The following is a 22,507-nucleotide window of genomic DNA, read 5'->3' as shown; positions in this document are numbered from 1 at the left end:
ACTCTGATGTCACCCTGCTTAGGCAATACAAATGACCATGACCTGACCTTGAAATGCTGGCAAACAAGGTGGGAATTTAATCTTTAGTTAGTGTTAGTCATATAGAACCAGTTCAACAACACACTCTCTACTTAAGTGATAACACTGAGAAAGAGACTCACATGCATCTGGAGTGTTTCTATCAATGTACTGGTTGAAGTCGAGGAGGAACTGGGTGTTGTTGGGTGACAGCTTCAGCTCTTTGCAGTACTCCCTAAAGAAATAACAGTCATCAGTTTGAATCTGTGTCCTTTGTCTATTCTTGGTGCTGCAGAGTAGAGACCTGCACGGGACTGAGTTTTCAATCCAATTCCCGACCGGATCCTGAAACCTATCCCAACCGGACCGCGTGTGTTGTAATCATACCACTGATTATCGGTTGAACAAAAAGCCTCATTAGATTGATAAGATCTAGGCAAAATTCTAAATGGTTCGATACAAAGAATAGAACATTACACAGCGCTGTCTTTCCTGATCAGTGTAATACAATACACAGTCAGCCACTTGGACCACAGCTACTGTGTCCTGACCATCCGTAAGTTTCCCGCGAGATTTACGTCAGGTCCTGTGGGACCCGTGGGACCCGTGGGAATTCCCGCCCGCTGCAGGTCTCTACTGCACAGCAATGTGAGGACTCACCTTGGAGCAATGTAGGTGTAACCGAACTCATCAAACCTCTCCTGCTGTATGGTATCCATGGCTTTTGGGTAAAAAAAGCAAAATGCTACATTTAGGCTAAACATATATCAGTAACATTGTTACAGTTAAACAGAATATATGTGTGGTTATGAAACAATCAGCTAGAATCAGTCATGTTTCTTGACGATGTTTTACCTCTTATGAAAATGTTTTTAAGCATGTGTGAGGTCATTAAGGTCAAACACAGGGTTGTTGACTCACCTCTTGGCATCTGAGTTTGTTTCCCATGTTTGAGGTGTGAATGGGTGTTAACCTATCCCTGGGGCAACTTGACTGCCAGCTGTTTGATGGTGTATTCTACTTGGAAAGTATCATTTGTATGCCCCTAAAATTGCATTATAATTTCTCACTCATCCATACATTTGCTTATTTGTGCACACGTTGCCAGATTGCAGAGGTAATACAATCAGCAGAGATAGCTCAGGTTTTGCAAACAACAGCCACAACCCACGACACAACATGACTAAAGTGGTGTATCTGCAGCAGCTCCTTTTATAGCTATGCACGCCACATTTAAAGATTGACTAAGTGAGATAAGTTAGGTTTGGGCCTGGAGCTAGAAGAGCTTAAAGCAACAACCCTGTTTGTTGTTGATGACCCTAATTGGTGACCTCCATAACCCTTAGAAAGTGTCTTTAAGAAACCAAATTATCACTTAGCTATACTTTGCCATGACCTGGATGAATGAGTGTCTTCACAGACGCTATTCATGACCTGATGCAATGTGAGATGACTTGAAAAGCAGATGTGGTATTAAATGTAACAAAATGCTGGTGATACATAGACACAGTCCTGCACATTCCGTAGCAGGCTCATACATCCATACGCACATGCAGACACAAAAGATATATTGGACGGCTGTGAGGTGATGGATGGGGATGGAGAGTGTAGTTGGAGTATAGCAGTGAGGAGGTATGAGAGAGATACTTGCCTTCTTGCCCTGTTGTGACCCCAAAGAGAAAGAGTTGAAGAAAGAAAAGACAAAGGGTGATAAAAATGCATCCTTCGTCTGACCTATGATGTAATGCTTGGGAAAATATGCTGAAATGTGCAAATATTTTCTAAACTAAGCAATAAAATACTATCTGCGCTTGGAAAAGCAAAACATAAAATGATGAATAGTGGAGTAGAGAGTGGGCATGAGAGCAAACAAAATGTAAACATACAGCGGTATTAGAGAAAATCCCTTCCAGGCCTTTGCTTGCTCTGACTCTGGATTTCATTTAAAATACTGTCTGGTAATTCTTATCTCATAAATGACATGACAGGCATCAATGGCCATCATTCACTGGTCTCTTAAAATGAAGACTTTCTGGACATTGCCTTTAAAATATATTGACTCGTGCAGTGCAGTCTGCAAAAACAATTACTGAGCACTGGGTTTCCTCCGGGTCGCGGAAATCTGGTGCACGATGAAACAGCGTCCTCCACATAAAACGTAACAAGCAGATTCATTGACGCTTTGTCTCTATAGACTAGGCAGGGTGTCTCTTATGTCCAATGGCTTTCCACACCAGTCATTCCTTCTCTTCTTTCCTGCTCTTTACTTCTCTGTCACCATCTCTTCACCCCCTGTATTAGGTCATTTATTCAACAAATACAGCATTCCTCCCTATACAGATGAAAAAGAAGGCAATGTACATCCATCATAGCCTTGGCCAGTGACACTCCCTAATGTATTAGGAGGACAAGTGGCTGCATAAACCACCTACTGCAGGAGAGTGGTAAGATGGATTGAGGTTTTGGTGGTCTGGCTCCAATGTGAAACTCTATATGGCTGTACAGAGAACTCTATAGTCCCAAGCTCCCTATCAGAGTCATCTGTGGCAGCAAGGCATGGTGTGTTACTTTCTTTAACAGGCCCGTAAACGTTCTGACAGCCTTTATGGCACAGTGACAGACTCGTTATGGCGGAGAGGGAGCGATACAGAGGCTGAAACACTAAGTCAAAATCTCATCTGTTGGAATAACTGTGCCATTAGTTGTTTATGCTTCATGGCGTCACATCAAAGTTATGAAGAACTCAGTGAAGCCCAGATGGTTATGGTGTGTTTTCTTGCTAATTATATCCTTTGATCAAATCTACTCAGGCTTCAATAAAGTCAGCATTAGCATTCATGCGGAGAGTCATCCTTACGTTACACCAAAAGATGATAGAAATAGCAAACATATAAGGAATGAAAACACAAAGCAGTTGAGTGGCATCAGAACAACAGTAAGTACTTGCCCCAAGAAGAAGCTGTGAAATCCCAAAGTAGAAGCAGGATAGGAGAGAGAGAGAGAGAGAGAGAGAAAGCTTTATCAGAATCAGAGAATTGCAAAGGTTTGTACAAAGATATGAATGTTTTCTGCCCTTGTGATTTATAAACATTTATTATGTTCCTTATATTCTGAGCATCCAGATTCTATCACAGAGTAAGGTAGCCTTGGGAGCCAAAACAGAGAGAGAGAGAGAGAGACACATAAATAAATAGGCTGAAGAAAAAGAAGACAGAGGCAATAGGGAGGGGGATAGCAGGGAGGATGAAGAGCATGGGGTGATGACAGGTTTACAGATTAGATAGAGAGACAGAAAAACAGAGTGACAGGCAGAGAAAACAATCCATCCACTTAAGGTAGCTAATTAAACATTTAGCAAAGGAGTCAAACCTAAAGAAGAAGAGTGTGGATAGAACTGAAATCAGAATATATATATAGAAATGTGGGAGGTTTTTTAATTAAAGGGTGTGAAGTGCAATGGAAAAGCAAAAATGCAGATAAGATCAAAAAGTACCAACACTTCTGCTGAGTATGGGAAAGAGGAAAGCGTGTGGGAAAAAAAAAGTGTGCGTGGGAGTGCAGGGCGATTGACCAGTGGGTTACACTACAAAAAGAAAAGCACTGTGGGGATTCACTGATCTGAGCAACACACACAAAGGAGTGGCTCTGGTTCCAGCTAGGAGTAATACAAAACAAGAGGAGATACTCAAGAGGACAACCCAAAGAAAGTATGCATAGCAGTCTGGTGTTAGCAGCAAATTAAGTGAAATTGCATTTTCATCCTGTTAATCATATGATATACTTCATACTCACACATGGCTTGCTGTATATCATCTCCCAGGTTAGCCTGGATGAAGTGTTCACTGTATTTAGGCAAAACAAGGGCCAGGCTGCAGAAAAGACAGTTACATTCATGATGATACAATTCACACCATCTGAGTGATTATATGATTTATTCATAAATTAATTAAAACCATATATAATAAAAGAAACATATGGGCATGTTCAGTAAAACACACATTCCCCCCATTAACCAAACAGTGCCTATTAGAAATAAGAGAGTGACCCCTGTTGGCAGCATCCTCCATCAACCGAAGTGCACTGAGTTGTTAGTTAAGCTTAATGAACTCTAAACAAAAAGTAGATGGCTCTTTTGTGAGGGGTGGGCTCACCTGTAATCTGTGCCATTAACTGGTGCCCACGTGTAGGTCCTGACTCCTCTGTCGATGTACCTCTGCCAAAGAAAATACAAAAAAAACATCTCTTCATTTAAATTCAAATTAGCTTTGTAGTGTTTTTTGTGCATTTTATTGTCTAATGAGGAATCTGATAAGGTGCCTAGCATATATAAATATCTATTTTTTAGTTTAAAATGATCTATACTTCATACTTAATTACTGCAATCACCAGTGAGTCATGTTTTCTTGTGACATCATCATCATATCTTTATCTCTTTCTAAAAGCTGACATCTCCAATAACACACAATCACATTTAAAGCTCCACAACGCTGTCTAGTGTCACATGTCAAGCTGCTCCAGGATTCGTCTTACCTCATCCTGAGTTTTTACCAGTGTGTCAATGTTGCGTTCTCCTGTTTCACCATCAATCATCATTCTTCTGATCTGCACAGACAAATGAAAAACAGTGTGTACTTGTGTGTTAGGTGAGGGGAATTCTGTGTAACTTGCATTCTCTACCTCCACTTTGATGTCATTCTCCAGCTCAGCGTCCAGGAAATCCAGAGTAACAGGCTCCTGGAATTTAGGATTCTATGGAAATTGAGGAAAATGTGATATTTCAGTCAACAATTTCTAAAACTACAAATACACAAACCAATGAGATGTAACAGGATCAATATCATTGTTGACAGAGAACTTTAGTTTAGATTTATCCTGAGATCAGCTGGACACTTATGTAAAAATCCTCTTTATAAATCCTGCAGAGTTGATGCAGTCTACCATTTCACACTTGTTTTCCAGAGATGCGTTCGTATCATCACTTTCCCTCTGTGTCTTGTCAGTGTGTTTGACTCTGGACCGCCGGGGTCGTTTTTGTGGACTATTACATACTTTGGATGCTTAGCTACACACAATCCATATTTATCCCCATTAAATCATATTATTTGTTACATTTTTGTAGTGTAAAAGACATTGTCTGTTATGAATGTTTTCAAATTTCTAACATATCTTATTCACCATCTGGCATTAAATGACATTATAGGACAACATAAACATATATTTCATCTTTTTTTGAAACATTTTCTTCAGCTACAGTCTAAACAGCTAAATACCAGTTTTTGTGTTTGTTGCAAATCTGCTTTTGCATTTACATAATCAGAATTGAGGCAGTCAGTCAGGCTAACAATAAGATATCGCTTCATTCCTTCAGGAATACTGAAAAAATAATACTCAGTGACTGGCTATTTTATTAGATATTAGATCACACTTTTTCCCCCCATTTTTTCCATTTTTCTGTACATAAAACAAGACTGAATAACAGCCAACATCGTGGCAAGTAGCAAACTTATGTGTAGGTTGAACTAGGTATGGGACTATAACAGACCTCAGTGTTTAAGAGCAATTGCAACTTTTTTTTTTGTCCTTACCACATGAATCTATTTAAATCCAGGGAAAAAAGAGGGCACCATATGGTAGTGTTTTGACAGCATATCTGACACCAGACACAGTTCAATGAGATTTGATATAAAGTGACACTGAACTCTATTAATGTCCTCTCCTAAAAAACCCTATACGTCTGAGTGGCTTTATGGTGGTATAAAATGGTAGCAGTAATCTAGTGCTTCTCTATAAAACAGCACTACATGGAATTTGATACCGGTCTGCCCACAACAGCATTTATTCACTTAGAATGTAGGGTAATGCAACGAGAGTATAGGGGTGTTGATATTGTTCAAATAGTTTGCATTTAGGCTTTAAAGGATGTGAAGTTTTTTTAATCATTTAAAATTATAAATGACAAAATGTGAATGAGAACACAGAAAAGGAAAACAATAGATGTGTCATGGTCATGAGTGGAGTAGCTTACATGTGATGGTAAATGACATGAACAAAAGCAGAATGATGAAGATGAAGCATCTCAACATGAAAATGAGAAAAGAGAATAAAAAATGAAGCAGGGCAACACTGAGTGATCTGGAATCAAACATCAAGCACACACTAAGAACAGCAGGGAACAACGGAGAAGAATGGGAAAAGCAAGGAGAGAAAAGATCAAATGAGTCAGGAAAGACTGAGACGGTACTGTACGGAGATTTGTTGAGGTGATCTGGGGTGAGAGATCAAAATAAAAAACAGTACTGCGGCAGTGGAGGCGGTGTTATGAATATGAAATATGTACAAACATGATCAAATACAGAAAGAGCACAGTGCTGAGAGAGGGTGGAGTGTGGGACATGCTGAAAGGGCCCAAGGTCACCATCAGTATTCACACAGTCTTCCATTTGACTGATTCAGGGAGACAATGAGTCTGACAGACAGAGTGAGCAGGGCTGCTAGAATGCTGTGTTATTAAATGATGCCTTTGGAACTGATTTCTCTGCACTTACACCAACAAGTTTCATCTTGCATCTTTAAACTTGTCTCCAGCACATTTTTCTGTGGCCCCACACTCTCAAAGTGACCGCTTACTTATGCCAACCTGGTTACAAATTTGCAAATGATATCTATGGGGTTGCAATAGAGACTAGTCTACATGACTATACCATGGAAGCTATTTCTGCAATCTACAATCCAGCTACTTTGTCTCACCTCATGAAAAGTGACAGCGTACTTATTATTAAGCCTGAGCTTCCTGTTACGAATCCTTATCTAGAGACATTATGAAAGATGCAAAAAAAATGCAATGATGAATATTGTGGGCTTTAAACATTTCTAGGAGGAAAAGAAACCTACGGTATTAATTAAAGAAAAAAAACATACATTGTATTGCTCCCAGCTACGGCTCAACAGCACAGACACACACACACAGCTTTGTCAAGACATTCTAAATTAAAAAAGAGATTAGCAGAGATTGCAAAAATATCCTTAAGTAAAAGACAAATAAATTTAAATAATTTAGATTAGATTTGTTTAATTTACTGCATTCATCAGGTACCTACACCTATTTAATTGTTTGTTATTTATAAACCTTTTTCACCACTGTCGGTGGTCAGTCTCTGTTTTTTATGGGAGCTGTACTCATAAACTTAACTTACAGTGCATTAACAATGTGAATTGCCCTACAATAAAACTACTACTAAACCAAGAATTAAAATAAATAGATCCACAAGAGTGTCTTTATGGCTTCGTTTGAGGAAAGTGATTGGTAGATGGAGTGTAAGTGTGTGTGTGTCTCCAGGGATCAGATCCAGAGAAGTCCCGCTCTCCCGTTCTGGGCGGCACATGGCCCTCTTTGCAGCCTGTCAGTGCACGTTCGCCTCCGGCTAAAGGTTGTGATCTATATTGTATAGGATTTGCTGAAAAGTGGGCTGGAACCCATTGTGGGGTCGTGGCTAATTTATACTGGGTTGCATGTTAATACCTGCCAGTGGCTAGAAGCCCTGCTGCACACATTTGAAGAATTGGGCCTTTGGCATTGTAAATAATTAAATGTATATATATATATATATATATATATATATATATATATATATATATATATATATATATATATATATATATATATATATATATATATATAAATGTTATCATATAACATCATATATGTGAGATAGAAAATACAAATAGCAGTACTATGATATATTCTCATTCTGGAGCAAATGAAATTATATTCTCCTGGCTTAGCTCAAATGTGTTATCTTTACAATATGCCACAGTACTTCTTTTATCCTTCATTATTAAACATATATGCCACCTCACTGCCAAGTCTACATATCTATTTAATCACATATGGTAGAAGTGACCTTCTAGCCGATATCTGAGGACTGATGATACTCTAACTGGGGAATGGATTCTCTTTATGAAGATGGATGAGGTGACGGCACATGGAAAACTTTGAAAAGAGCCTAAACCATCTGCTAGCCTGCACATTATTCACTGTGTGTTCCTGTGAAACCATGTGGGATAGTCAGAATATAAAATAATGCTTAAAGAGAGCCTGCTGAGCCGCGCAAAGTGATGCATAAGGCCAGATGTCATACCTTCGGCTGGAGATTGGGGTGCAGCAGGACATATCCGTTGGGATCAATGGCAAAGTAGTATCCATTTGGACCAATCTGATGCAAAAGATGACAGGAGAAGAGGGGAAATTAATTCTAGGGTTCAGAAAACCTTGTGATGGCAACACGTGTGGCAATATAGCAGGTAATATCTGTTTGAAATGACTAAAAGAAGGCCTTGAGGCATCACAGAAACATTAAACAAAGAGGCTGTAATTAATAATGAGGGCATTTTTATTGATGGATGATTTTGTATAGAAGCTAAAAAAGAACAACTAATTGCTCCAGAGGGAAGTTCTTCACAGTTGAGTAAGACGTGGTGTGATAAATTTATCTTCCTGCACGTGATCACACATAGGTGTTAAACTCACTGTGAAGCGTGGTGTGAGCTTCTTGATGTCGTTCAGAGACACGTCAATCCCCATGACGCCAAGAATCAGCTGATTCTGGTGCTGCTGCAGGGAATGAGAGAAAGTAGAAGAGAAAACATTAGGTGTGATACAAAAAAACAAAAAAACATTCTCTCTGTCGTGTGTGTGTTTTTTAATCCCCACCTCTCCATTCTTGTCGTCGTTGGTCATGGTTCTATTGAAAACAGGCAGCGTCCCAGTGATGACCAGACCCAGTTCCTAATGGAGAGTCAAGCAAAAGCACAAGTCAGCGATTACATCTGAGTAATTTTTATTGTGTCACTTATGTATGAATTATAAAAAGCGATGGCATACCAGAGCATCAAGGTATACATTAGTCCACTGCACTTGTTTGGCCTGCTTGTCTGCGAGAACCATCGGTCTTCCCAAGACATCAAGGTACTCCTAAATGAGAAAAGCAGCCTGATTATCCAGATTCCTTTCATTAAGATAGAAAGCATTCTTAAACACTGTAGAACACTGCTCTCCCCCTACTGGTAGTGAGAGTAATTATACAGCACTGTCAACAAGTGTCTAGGATATATGGTCATAGAGTGGCTCAGCCTGTGGGAAATAAGCTAACCAAGCTTGGAGCAAAACGATGACTGTATTCTTTAGTCCTTATCCCAAGGTTGGTAAAGCTGTTTTGTCAAAATAACACCAGTTGTTACACCAATACCCTTAACAGTGGTGCTTTGATATTTGGATTAGGCTAAGTAGTGCATCTGTCTCAAGCACAGTTTTATAGTTTGTCTGTGTTATTCTATTCTTAAGTCCTGCAATGCTTCTTCTGAATGCAGAGTGTCAGAAACCTTCACCATCCTCTTATCTGCTGTAGCCTGCTCTTCTGTCTCTGTTGCCATGGTTGCTCCTCTCTTCAGCCTCAGTATATGCCGATGCGTCAAAGTAGCCACAGAAACTACATGCAAAACTCTGGTATACTGTGAATTATGGAGATTTTACCTGCCATTCTTTGGCTTAATAAGCACTATGTGAGCTTGTTTGGCTTGAATGTCAGTTTATTTATACAAAAATAAAAAACATCACACTACAGCTTTGATAAATATGGAAAATAATACTGTTCTAAAATCACCTGTGTGTTTATCCTGATGGCTCCAATGGAAGGAATCTCATAGAAGTAACCTGTATAAATAAAACAATAGGTAAAGACACACACACACACACACACACATATATATATATATATATATATATATATATATACTATACTGCATCATGCCATCTAGGAAGTTTTTTTTGCATACAAAGGTGTGATGGGATTTTTAACTGATGAAAATCTCCTCTCCTCTTGCACTAAAGTGTGATTAAAGTGTAGTCAGCCAAATCTGAGTCATTCAGGTCAAGGATGTTTAAGGACGGGTGACAAATGGGCTCAAGAAGCTCCTCTGTTTCTGTAATGATGTTCATTATCATCACCACTCTGCCCTATGTGTAATGTTTTAGCCCAGAGTTTATATGTCCAGAGCTGGTTGAAGCCAATTATCAGAATGAACTTGAAGTCATCTCATTCTCTACTGTAATACGAATAAAATATAAAACTGACAACAAACAGTTAGCATGATTGTTTTAAGAATGACAATAGTTGATATGGATTAGGTGAGGCGGATGTGGAGTGTGGCAGCATCAGTATGAATGAATGTATATTTTGAGCAGTTAACATAGTGTTGATGTTTGTTTGGATCTGTGCTATACCTTTGTTGGAGCAGGCCATCCACTGAATGGGTCCTTTATCATAGTTGTGTTGCCCTACTGAGAAGGTGAAGATCCTCACCTGGAGATTGAGAAATAAATAAATATAATGTTACATGACATAACATCTTACAGAAAATATGCACTGTTTACTCAAATGGATACATTTTTTACAGATGTGTTTATACTCCATGTCATGTCTGTAAATTTAAAGCAGCTTATTTTCTAACTGTGTTTGTGAGAGAGTCATTGTTTCATAGAATATGCAGAGATCCACTGCTGCCTTCTGCATTAACTTTTGGGTAAAGAGGATGCGCACACGGAAATTTCCACCCAAAGGGAGTTCCAAACAGTATCATACACTCCAGGCTGTGTGTATGTGTGTGTATTATTTATGTAGTGGGTACAAAAATCAGATTATTCAGTCGTGGGAATAGAGCTTGTGAGTGCAAAAAGCAACTCCCCGTATTGTTAGTCGTTAAATTTTAAGATAGACATCATGCAGGAAAGAGTTGGGATTCAGTTTAGGGAAAAGAATAGGTGTGTGTGTGTGTGTGTGTGTGTTCTGTGTACCTTTTTGTCAGCATTGTATTTCTCTAGTATGGCTTGGGCTCTCTCCTCCCCTCCATCAGTAAACAGCATGATGATCTTGTTGCAGTTTGCTCTGCTCACATTAGTCTGGATAAAGGAAACAAACAGGGATTTCCTAATTACTGTGGTATTTATTAAGCCATGTGCCTTAGGTATCCCCTCAGTCAGTTTGTTATACCTATCGCAGGGTTAAAAACCACACTGCTATAATCTGTGGCTTGCATTCTGTTTCAGTTGTTTCATCCAAGCTATGATCATAACAGCTTTCATATGTGCATTGAGCTTGATCTAAAATAGACGAGTCCTACATGTTTTAGCTTAAACTGTTTCTCCCACAAACTAAGGGCTGCTATGCATGCTGCAGCTCTTTGCATCTATACACAATGGGCTTATGGCTGAATCATATCTAATCATTGAGTGAAAGTCTAGGTTCAAAGTTGGCCTCATAAGGCAGTCACTCATCTCTAAGAACCTCCATCTGTCAGTGTGTCAGCAGTGAAGTCAGCGTACCACACTCGCACTCAGCCAGCAGATGGCAGTGCGAGACAACAATCTAAGGCTTCTTAAACATGGAGGCATCACATAGAATATTCATTCAAAACTTGTTTTACGCCTTGTGCTCTCAATCACACTTGATCAGTCACAACATGTTTCTCTTACCACAGAAAGCTGCTCAAAAGCAAACTCAAAGCCCTTGGTGTAGTTTGTGATTCCTTTGGCTGTGATGTTCTGCACCGCATCCTTCAGCAGCTTTTTGTTCCTCACGTTGGCCTGAACCAGATGGTCGAAACACGCTGTGTTCTTCACCCTTGTGTTAAACTGGGAAACAGAGGAGTCAAAGAATAATGGCCTGCAGATTCCTTACACAGTTTTCAGCATGTGTCCATACTGTATGTAACAATTATACAAATGCAATGTGGGCATACACACACACAAACACTCCCACCTGGCCTTGGCTGTTATCAGGCAGTGGTAAACAGACACATTCATCAAGCCCCACTAATTGCTTCACGTCCTCGGAGCTCAACGATTTGGTACCCATGGAAACAAGATTCTGCTATATAAAAACGAGGTTAGGCAGCAACACCATCTTATTTTAAAAAGGTGAGACCTCCTCATTTCCACTTCTCATCACATATGCACAAATATCCCACCCAGCATTAGCATGTCATCTGCACAGAGCTGTAAAGTTGAGCTGGTTTTTCCATGGGTAAATACCTGAACTGAAGCTTTTAGATTAGCTTAAACCAAAGGAAGATAAAGGACATTTACCTTATGAAAGTCAGAGCAGAATAAATTATATTATGGAAAAGAATATACAATAACAGCACATGAAGGACATGGGACAGCAGTGTAGTCCATTGTGTTGCACAACTCTTTTAAAACAATACTGCACCTCATCGATCTCAACTAATCAATGTGTCTCTGTGAGATGGCCAATAGGGAGGCTGAAAACACTGATCTACACGGACAAGCAGAGAGGCAAAAAGAGCCCTGACCGACCGTATGTGTGTGTGTGTCTGTGTATTTTCAAAGGGCCCTGCAGCCTTGAAGTTTCTTTTAGAATGACAATAACAGATATACACGTCTCCATTGGACTGAGAGGCAGTGTCACATCACGACTGGCAGCACATGAACGCACGCAAGGCACACAAACACGACTGAAGTTCACGTAATCGCTCGCAAAGAGCAACAGGGATCTTTTATCACATAATCTATTAAAAGAAGAAGTGAGGAAGGTGAGACCGGAGTGTGGGAGGGTGAGGAGCAGGAAGTGAGAGGAAGAGGACACAAAAAGAGACGAGTGTGAAGACAGGAGTGTGAGAAGGTGTAGCTTATATATAATGAGCTCAAGTATTGTATGTGACACATCACTTATGTACTAGCTAAATACTTTTTTCATAGATACACCCATTATGACATAAGCTTTGCTTTGTAAGATAGATTTTTGTCCTTCCACACAAATGTGAATGCAGTCTACAGGAAAATTCCACTGTTCTCTTGTGATCCTATTACAGCTCTTATATGTGTGCGTGTGTGTGTGTGTGTGCGATGGGAATGGATTAGCAATGACACAAGAGAAAAGGCTAATCTTCAAGCTCTAATCCCACCGGACTTCAGCTCTTCTGGTTTAGTACTCTGGCTTGCCCATTGGACTGACGCCGACTAACAGCACTGACACCAGCTAACATGGCTGAACAGGCTGGATAAAAGTGACAGAGGCTCAGTGAGGTGAGAGGTTTCAGGGAAAGGGAGAACACAAGTGTGAAAAAAATAAGAGAGGATGAGGACAGATGAGGAAAGAAGAGGCAGAGCGGCAGCCATCACCAATCTTCTAAACCTGCTCAGCTGTGAAGGAAGAGTGAGAGCAACCCCTGTGACCAAATGCCAATTCAGTCCCAGGGCTACTGTTAATTAAGAGAGATTAATGGGTAATATCCAAGACTAATGATTTAGTGACAGGTAACAACACCCTTAGGGCCAGATATAGGGCGCTGTGTGCATGTGTGTATTAACTGTTCTGGAGTTTTATAGGACTCCGAAAATAGTTTTAAAGTTCTGAGTCAAAACCAGAATGGATTTCAGACTTTGAACTAATCTCTCTCATTTTGTCACACTGTCTCGAACACACACAGACACACACATAGCTCCCCAACAGATTCCGATAATTGCACATCTTTGCAGAATCACAAGTCCACCATGAAATAGAATACATTGTGTCCAAGACAAAAGATCCCCAGGGAGAGGAAACAGTGTCTGAATGGCTGTCTTTGTGCGTGGAGAACCAAGACAGCTCCAATCTCTTTAAAGACCCATCTCAATAAACACCTCCATAGGCACCCATCTACGCATCACACACTCTCCTGATTGGCTCTTTCTCAGTGTAATCACAAGCGTGGACGGCCTAGAATAGATAGTCAGAGAATGAAAGGTGTGGGAGGGGGGCGATGGAAGTGATTGGTGGGTGAAAAAAGTCAAAACGAAGGAAAAGAAAGTGGGAGAAAGTTGTGGCATTGTGTGTGCCAAAGTACAGTGTACTGGGAGATCATTCATTGACACAAAGAGATGAATGGGGGAACTGTATATGGTGAAATGCTGAGAGGAATTGCATGGCTCAATGATGAAAGGGACAAGTGATGGAGAGATCAGCAGGGTGATGAATGAGGGTTTCCTGAGGCTCACTCCAGTTAGAGGTCCAGCTATAACTCCTTCAGGAGCAGTGGGAATGGACACGTACACATACACACACACACACACACACACACATCTGTGGGTTTTGGTGCTGGGGTGGGGGCATGTAGTGCAGAGTTTTAATCCTGTACACCAAATAGAACACTGGGTATTTCATTAAAGCTCTGTTTCAGGGTGGCCACATCTGAGAGAAATCCATATTTCATTACTTGTCATCCATCTCTACCCCTCTCTTGTATGTGTATGTGTGTAAGGACTTGTGTTGTGTATGAGTAGAATGTGTAAAGGGATTTGAATGTATATGAAGGATTGCGTAAATTCATTATATGCACACATTATGAAAGCATCTTTTAGTTTCTGTTGCATCCCATTAACAGTCCACCCAGCTGTCAGCAGGTGGAATATTTAACAATACTCACAAAAACTACGTTGACATAGTCATCATCAGATAGAGTCTCCAGCATCTCACTGACAGAGGTCCTGATCAGTTTGAGAGTCAAGCCAGAAACACTCCCGCTCCTGAAAGGAAAAAACAAAAAAAGAAACACCTGATAGCTTTTCACTACGATCTATCTGCTCAGTTCTCAACCTATGAGATTTTTCTCTGTGTAATTAGAACCACTTCTGCCTTGGGAAATCCATTACTTTGTGTAGCAAATGTAAAAGGGAGTGCACTATGTTCAGGGGAAATCATGACTGATGCAAGAAGGTTATGGATCAGTGAGATTATCAAGCAACTCACGCGTCCACAAGGATTAGCATGTCTTTGGGTGAGGCGGCTCCTTGAATGTACCTAGATGGACATTAATGAATGAAAAGGCATTTCTGAAATGAGACCCACAGACTCTGAGTCACAGTTAATAATACATTAATGCAAAGCTGCTGATTTGCATAATAATTTACTCTAACGCAGTGAGTCATATTCTGGACTAGCTGGACTAAATGTCAGCTAAAAAAGTTGTTTAATGCGATGAACTTTACAAAACTTTATGGTCTATTGTGTATTTTGCAATTACAAAAACATTGTAATATTTTTAATAGTTGTTTATTACTGTTTGCCTGAATATAAGAATAATACAGTACAATAAATTTGAACTAACCAATGCCAGATCACTTAGCCATCGAGCTAAGTTTGAGCTAGCTGCTAGCAGTTCCTGCCTTGTATTCACAATACATACAACAACACTATAAAAGTATGAGCTAGATCTACCCATAAAAATAACACTTGACTAACACTTGTTTATATAAATACTTTATATATTATGTATCCGTGCTCACCAAGGCCTCCTGCGGACGTCATAGAGATCAATCTTACTGGGAGTCTTACGAGCATCCATCCACGGGGAGGCTATAGGAGGAGATGAGATGCGTGTTGGTTGTTTTGTTGTTTGTTTTTTCAACAGAATAAATACTGATTTCTATATTTGGTTTCATCTCTGACTCATCTAACTGTCAGACTGAAGTGTTGATATGCCAAAATCTGTCAACACCAACAGTGCGGACTCACTGTCAGTCACTGCGTCTACAAGAAAAAAAGCCACGCTTTGTGTCATAATGACTGTCGGCTTGTTAGAATCCTAATTCATCACGCCATCCAAATTACAGCACACTTTATTATTCATGGAGAGGTAAACAGGAAAGTGTAAAGAAAGAAAAATAATCATAATGCAGAGGGCTTTGACATTAATCAGTGGCTTTCTACCTGTATGCTATTAGTGAGGGGCACCAGGAAAAACAAACAAGCACAAAGGTGTGTGACTGCCTCTCATGCATGCTAAGAGGTTAAAAAAAAGGGGGAACAAAGAGGAATAAAATCAGGGCGAATGCAAATTTATGAATATTAGACATAAACTTTCCCCATAAAGCTATATGAAGTCAATGATGACAGGGAATCTCATGAATAGAAATAGCTTGGCAGCGAGAGAGAGCACTCACAAAATACAGAGTAGCAGTAGACTGCAGATAAAGATACAGATTGATGGTGTGTGTGTGTTTTATGTCAATCGCATATAATACTAATGGCTAAGGCGACACACACACACAGCTTTAACGTGATATAAGTCGATGCACTTAAAGAGGCAAACAGTGTACTTATTTTACCTGGGTAATACCGAGCCAGACCTGTGGCACTACCAAACACCTGCCAGAGAAGGGTTGGGTCATCCTCCGTGTTCTTCCTGAACACATCCTCCAACGCCTCCGTCCAGCTCAGCTCATTCAGAACAATGGTAGCTGCAAAGCCACACACACACACACACAGACAAGTCAAAAGACAGACAAAGCTGGAGAACATTAACATTAACGTGTCAGCCAGGAAGATTCCAGAAAATTTTGCAGATGGAAGAAGATTGCCACAAAAAATCTGTTAAAAAAATAAAAATAAGTGCCTGCGTTGTACATTGGTAGGAATCAATAAGAAGATGTATCCTGTCTTTGCAATGGCTAAATGAAACTGTGTTTAATTTCACTGAACCTCAAACACCCAATGACCCGTGTGTCATATGTGTGCATGCATGTGATTTATAGTGTGTGTTGTAGGAGGCAACAGGCATTATGGATGTAATGACACAGCACCCAGACAGCTCAGAGCCACATAACACTCACTATGATGGATGGAGACACAACACATGCTGCTCCAACTCTATCTTTCCTCTGTCTGTCTCTCTGCTGCTCTTCTTTCATGTCTTCTTTTCTCATTTTTGACACGTATTAGGATATTGTGTATGCTTTTTTTTTATGTGTGGGCAGATGTGTAAAAAGCGCGCATGTGTGTGTGGGACGCTCTGGTATCCTGTATTGAGCGTGACATGGCTCATTGATGTGCAAAGCAAACACTGTTCATTTGCATGCATGTCTCTAGAGGGGAGAGTTAATGAAGCCTTGGCTGCCAGGAGTGCATGTTTTTTTATTATAGAAGGGGATATTTCTCACATGCATATTCCACTCATTAAACGTTGGATTTTAAAGGAAAGGGGAGAAAGAAAATCATCTTGTTTGATCATTAGAAAATTGTTTAACATTTATGATTTTTGATTAAAGCTTAAATAAGGCAGACAGGAATAGCTAAATGGCCACAAACACAAAAGCCCACTTGTTTATCCTATATTTCTTCATTATAAGTCACAGTTTGATGTATTATGAGGATATGTACTCATACACTCACTTCTGACAGACTGAAATTCAGAACTACACAAGCTAACTGCTCCAATATGTTGCTTTTTAATGTCCCTATTGATTTTGAGTACTCCTGAGTTAGTCATAATATTAATAAGCTAAATTCCACTGCTGCTTCATAAGAAATACAGTATCCTCTAGATGCCCATATTGCCACTGACACTAATGAATTCCCTGGCTGCGTTTGGAATGGCTTTGATGCCACACCGAATCTGCACCTAGTGAAGACTTCATCCCAGCTGGTGCAATATGATTCACTAAGAAACAACATGGATTAACACAGATTTCTTTAACATGACAGAGTCAACTTTTTTATACTGCTTGGATAATCCTACCTCAATGCAGTCAAACAACAATCACACACTGATTTCTATATAAACAAACGCCAGTGAATTTGGTAGCTTTTATTTACTACATGCACAGATTTCCAGTGTTAAAGGGCCTGTGTGTAAGATTTCCTGACACATATAGCAGCCAACTGAAAACCCATCTATCACCTTTCTCTTTTCAAATTGTGCAGAAAACAAGACGCTGGTGGAGCTTGTTGTAAGCTGGATGTTGGTTGTTGTTGGTTGTGGTCAGCTGACATTTACTCTGATGGTGAAAGCAGAGATGTTGTCGCTGTCGCTTTCAGCTGTGCTTCTAAAAGCATTTCATGTAATTTTAGTTTCTCAGTAGAAAAAAGAATTAACATAGCACTTCTGAGTGACCCCCCTAGGTGAGATAACATTCAATTAACTCAGCAGAAGTTAATTTAAATAATCTTCCTCGCTTCCTCGCTTATTTCTTGAGCTATAATTATATCCACCTATACCCTACCACAAAGAAAAGATGGAAACATAGCTACCAGATGTAAAGATAAGACCCCAGGGATTCTCCTGGACAGACCTCTACACATAGGTTATTGTAGGACTGCATCAGTGGAAGTCCAGATCCCAAATGTATCCATAGGATCAGGCCATAGCCAGGAGGAATGAGGCTGTAATAATGAGGGACACCATCTGTCTATGTTTTGTTTTAAAAAAAAATGTCTTTAATGTCTTTCTTGTCAGCTGTTTCCAGTTCCTTTGAAGAGTAAAACTGCTAAGCTAGCATGCTATCCTCATAATCATTTTTTGTCTAACCGTGCTAGCCCTGAGGTGTCATACACTGTATATTAAATACATATATTTTCAGCCTGTTTCTGCATCCTTCCCTCTCTCCCTCTCTCTCCCTCCCTCTCTCTCCCTTCTTGATCTCTCTTTCTTGTACACCTGTCCTTCAAAGGACAAATACATCTGACTTTTGTGATCTTTCTGTCATCTGAATGTCTCTATCCTGTCCAATACACTCACACACGTGATGCTGATTTCATAAACTTGCCACCCACTTTACCCAGAAAATCCAATTTTCTCCAGCTGAGCAAAGGCTATTCCTGGAACATTTATAGGGTGGGGATCAAATTGGAGAGTTGAAACCTCAATAAGGTATGAATCTTCTGTCTCCTTCTTCTCCTGGAATACAAAATACGTTCTCCTGCATGTGTTCCCATATCTGACTTAGCGTGCGCCTGTGCACACAGATTTTTTTCTTTATTCTTCTCTCAATGTGTTTATTCTTTTGCTCATTGTCATCAGCACTACACCCAGTCTTAATCCTCTGATTCTATCCTATCTAATTCTAGCATAAACCTTGCAAGGGCTGGCTCTTAATTTCCATAACAGAGATTTTTTCCCCACACGTACTACCGGTTTTGGGTCCTCACTCACACACACACCTATAGTTTCTTTCATCTTGTTCAGATCAGACTTCAGCCCTGGTAAGTCTCAGAAGCTCAGCGTATCTATGCATACTCATTACAGGCTACCCATAAACAGCATCCTTGAGAGAAAGAGAGTGTGAGGAGTCATGGCAGCCAGCCCAGATTATAGCCAGAGTTGTATCTCAGGAAAAAAAATGACAAAGTCACAGTGAGTTCAAAAGCCTCCTAATAAACTAGACTTGCACTTTTATAGATAACAAAACCTGACAGCCATCTATTCACATCCCCATCCCTCATTTGTGCCTTTGTGTCTGGGGTCAGCAGAAAGGTGAAGTGCGTAACCTTGGGGCCAGACGGCTCCACAGCAGGCTGAAGTCCATGCTGAGGAAGTCACTCCATCCTGCTGTCCCTCCAAGTCACTGCTGACGCACCACATTCCACTGCACACTAATTACTGAATATCCATAGACACACACACAGATATTCTGTCTCACAGAAACACAGATGTGTGTACACAAGCACACGTCAGCCAGCCCGGTGTTTGGAAAAACTATCCAGTGATTGGACTCATGTAACTGAACCTGTATTATATTCTTCAGTAGAACGCTGAATGTTCTAATGAATGATCTCATTGTAGATCTCACTATAACAAGAGCATCAGCCCACAGATTAAGACATGAAAATTAAAAAAAGGCACTCCAATATGATACATAATTCAGATCACAGTTAAGATATTCAACAGACCATCCTTGAGTCATTGACATTCAACTTGAGCTGTGCTAATGTCAGAGGCGCTCTGGAGAATCAAATTATTCTGAACCACTCAAGGTAAATGTCACTACATGATGATGAAATGATCAGAAATGTACTTTTATGACAAACAGGGCCAGCACACTCTGTGTAACCACACACACTTCAGTGCTGTTTCCTGTTTATTATATGCATATTTCACAGGCATTGACATGTTCCATTCTGAACAGGTAATCAATAAATCTTGCTGAGAGAGGTCGCAACATGCTCTTCATATGTTTCATTCTTATCTAAAACTGTTTTGTAGATTGCATCTCCAGTAGCTTCAAACTAGCCAACAACACAGAGCATTTACGAGGCAAACAGAGAATGGCCTGAGCATAGTGAAATATAATGAACTGATACACTTTATGTGTGATTCTATCTATTCACTAAGATCCCAAGGACACGTGGCTCAGCAAATAGACAGCAAAACAGATCCTGTTGTGCTTTTTCATTTTTTCTAACCATCCTTTAGCTATGGGCAAGTTTGCTAGAGGCACAATCTGTAAACAACATATCATAATGGGTTGGTGTGTCGGGGTATCCATGGTTACCACTTTGGGTTTGTGTGTGAGTGTGTGTGTGTGTGTATACTCACAGCCATCATAGATGTCAGTGGGAATGTGGACAGCTGTGTGGTTGTGATCAGTCAAACGTTTAAATAATGGGTCCTCCTTAAAGTCTGGTTGAATCCTGTATTTTCTTCCCTCTGTCTCATTTGCATCCAGCTGAGAGGGAGAGAAAAAATCAAGATGCAGACGGTGCTTCTGACTGTAGGTTTGAGATATCACACCAAGCCCCCTTTCTATTCTTTGCTGAAGCATCATTGTTTGTAGGAAACCAACAACTCCTATCTGATGTGATGATGTCATTACTGCACTTTTCACACCCTCCCAGCTCGTTTTGAGAAATATTGTTTTATTGACTGTTTTGCTTGATGACGTCTTGCTTTATTTTCCTTTTTATCATCGTTACTTGGGAGGCGGAGCAGGAGACAGGCAGATTGTCTCTGCCTCTTGTGGAGATTTATAACTCCTGCGGTGCTATTCGCCAATTTACATCAATGAGCACGGCAGAGACAGCGAGATATATGAAGAAAAGCATGATGAGATATGGATAAAAGAATGCAGGGTAGAGCGGGAGCGAGGTAGTGAGGTGTAGAGAGAAAGAACGAGAGAGAGAAAAAGCAAGAGGGGGGAGGGAGAGATAGTGTGAACAGTTGCTTCCTAATAAAGCAACAGCATAGCCAGCTCATACATCTCATCTGTCAATTAGAGGAGAAACACGGCAGAGACCTCTTCACCTGAGAGAGGATGGGAGGAGGGATGACAGAAAGGAAGCTACATGGGAAGAAAATCCCGAAGAAAAGGCACAGGAAGAAGAGGGGAGGGAAGCTGCAGTAAAAAGCTGAGCTAGTGATAGAAAGGTGGTGAAAACACATGTGAATGTGGTGAATACGAGAAGGAAAATGAGGGAGAGAAGGGACGATGAGGTGCTAAAAGAAAGGACAAGAGTGAGGTGTGGGTGGATGCTGTAGCAAAACCATATTGTTGGACTGTTTATGTGTGTATGTGTGTTTACAATAGTTTTAAGTAGAATAAAAACCAATACACAGAAGGAAAAAAGAGCAAACTTACATTGTCCTTTGCGTTGTAGTAGGCAATTTCATCATACTGTAAACAAGTCACAGAGAAGCACAAATATGAACTTTTTGGATGGTTTTCACAAAGAAATACATCATGTGTGTAATCATAAACAGCTTAATCCATTTCTAAACAGTTCTTTATTTTGTTGGCAAGCAACGCCATTAGTTAATTCTGTGGTTTTATGCTAATGAAGACGCTGTTAATATGAATACTGACTCTGCGTTGTGTTACATATGTGCCTGTGGCCATTTGCAATGCTCCAGGGATTAATTCCCCAGCCACTGAGAGAGCATTATGAGAATTCACAGCATAGACAATATATATAACAGAGTGCTTCCTGACCACCGAATTACTCTGTAATTGTCTTGTGGTTCTTAGAAAGCAGCTGTCATCTGAAATCAGGGACCAGATGTGTATTATGTGCAATAAACCTGTTTTATTAATGGAGCTGTAATCACTCCTAATGACAGACATCTGCAAACAGATTTAACCTATTCGCTCTATGTAATGAATGTATGAGCAGTGAATCAGACTGTGTGCTTGTCATGTATGTGTGCATGTGTGATCCGGGCATCTGCATGTTTCTCTCCCCCTCTGTTACCTCAAACTCGTTTTTCCATGAGTGCTGGTGCTGGAAATCCTCTGCAGCTGTGGCCAGTTTCTGTGGAGTGAAAAATGACACAGGGATTCAGATTGCAAACTGCACCAGGTACACTTTCTTCACAGCCTCTGTATGATCACAGAACAAAAGAGGTGCATGTTTAAAAGCATACTAGAGATAGAGACATCATCTCACTATAGCTGAGCTTAACACACAGGACTATAATGGTCTTGCAGCACTCGTTGGCCACTAAAGGCCACACCACACAGTACCAGAATGTCGGAATGAATAGGTTGTTGTGTGTGTGTGTGTTTGCAGGCCTATGTGAGGGAGTGGGAAAAAGTTGGGGTCAGCACTGTAAGAAATGGCATATCAATGAGGAAAGTCAAGAGCAAATGGATTATCCACTGAGTAGATGTCAATCAAACCAGATAATACTAAATATCAATGGGATTACAATGGGATCAATGTAATTA

The 22,507-nt window shown here is 40.2% G+C and overlaps 1 protein-coding gene across 2 annotated transcripts in view; it reads right to left on the bottom strand.

Moving 5' to 3' along the window:
• The window catches only part of LOC114451846 (voltage-dependent calcium channel subunit alpha-2/delta-1), a 51,319-nt gene that overhangs the window by 10,472 nt on the left and 18,340 nt on the right, over positions 1–22,507 (bottom strand). Inside the window, exons 4-24 of one of the 2 annotated variants that reach the window (XM_028430772.1) lie at positions 22,032–22,091; positions 21,422–21,457; positions 20,383–20,512; positions 16,178–16,309; positions 15,356–15,425; positions 14,820–14,870; positions 14,497–14,596; positions 11,546–11,704; positions 10,868–10,972; positions 10,298–10,376; positions 9,678–9,727; positions 8,900–8,989; positions 8,729–8,803; positions 8,546–8,626; positions 8,157–8,231; positions 4,696–4,767; positions 4,549–4,620; positions 4,170–4,231; positions 3,811–3,887; positions 679–739; positions 162–253 (exon numbers count right to left, since the gene is read on the bottom strand). In XM_028430772.1, the coding sequence (XP_028286573.1) occupies positions 162–253; positions 679–739; positions 3,811–3,887; positions 4,170–4,231; positions 4,549–4,620; positions 4,696–4,767; positions 8,157–8,231; positions 8,546–8,626; positions 8,729–8,803; positions 8,900–8,989; positions 9,678–9,727; positions 10,298–10,376; positions 10,868–10,972; positions 11,546–11,704; positions 14,497–14,596; positions 14,820–14,870; positions 15,356–15,425; positions 16,178–16,309; positions 20,383–20,512; positions 21,422–21,457; positions 22,032–22,091 (1,729 nt within the window). Of the gene's footprint in view, positions 1–161; positions 254–678; positions 740–3,810; positions 3,888–4,169; positions 4,232–4,548; positions 4,621–4,695; positions 4,768–8,156; positions 8,232–8,545; positions 8,630–8,728; positions 8,804–8,899; positions 8,990–9,677; positions 9,728–10,297; positions 10,377–10,867; positions 10,973–11,545; positions 11,705–14,496; positions 14,597–14,819; positions 14,871–15,355; positions 15,426–16,177; positions 16,310–20,382; positions 20,513–21,421; positions 21,458–22,031; positions 22,092–22,507 lie in introns of both variants that reach the window. The other variant, XM_028430773.1, reaches the window with a different exon arrangement.

This window comes from Parambassis ranga, chromosome 19 (assembly GCF_900634625.1).
Source record: "Parambassis ranga chromosome 19, fParRan2.1, whole genome shotgun sequence".
In the NCBI taxonomy this organism is placed as follows: Eukaryota; Metazoa; Chordata; class Actinopteri; family Ambassidae; genus Parambassis; species Parambassis ranga.
Note: the sequence above shows the minus strand (reverse complement) of the source record. Positions and strands in the feature narration are given on the sequence as shown.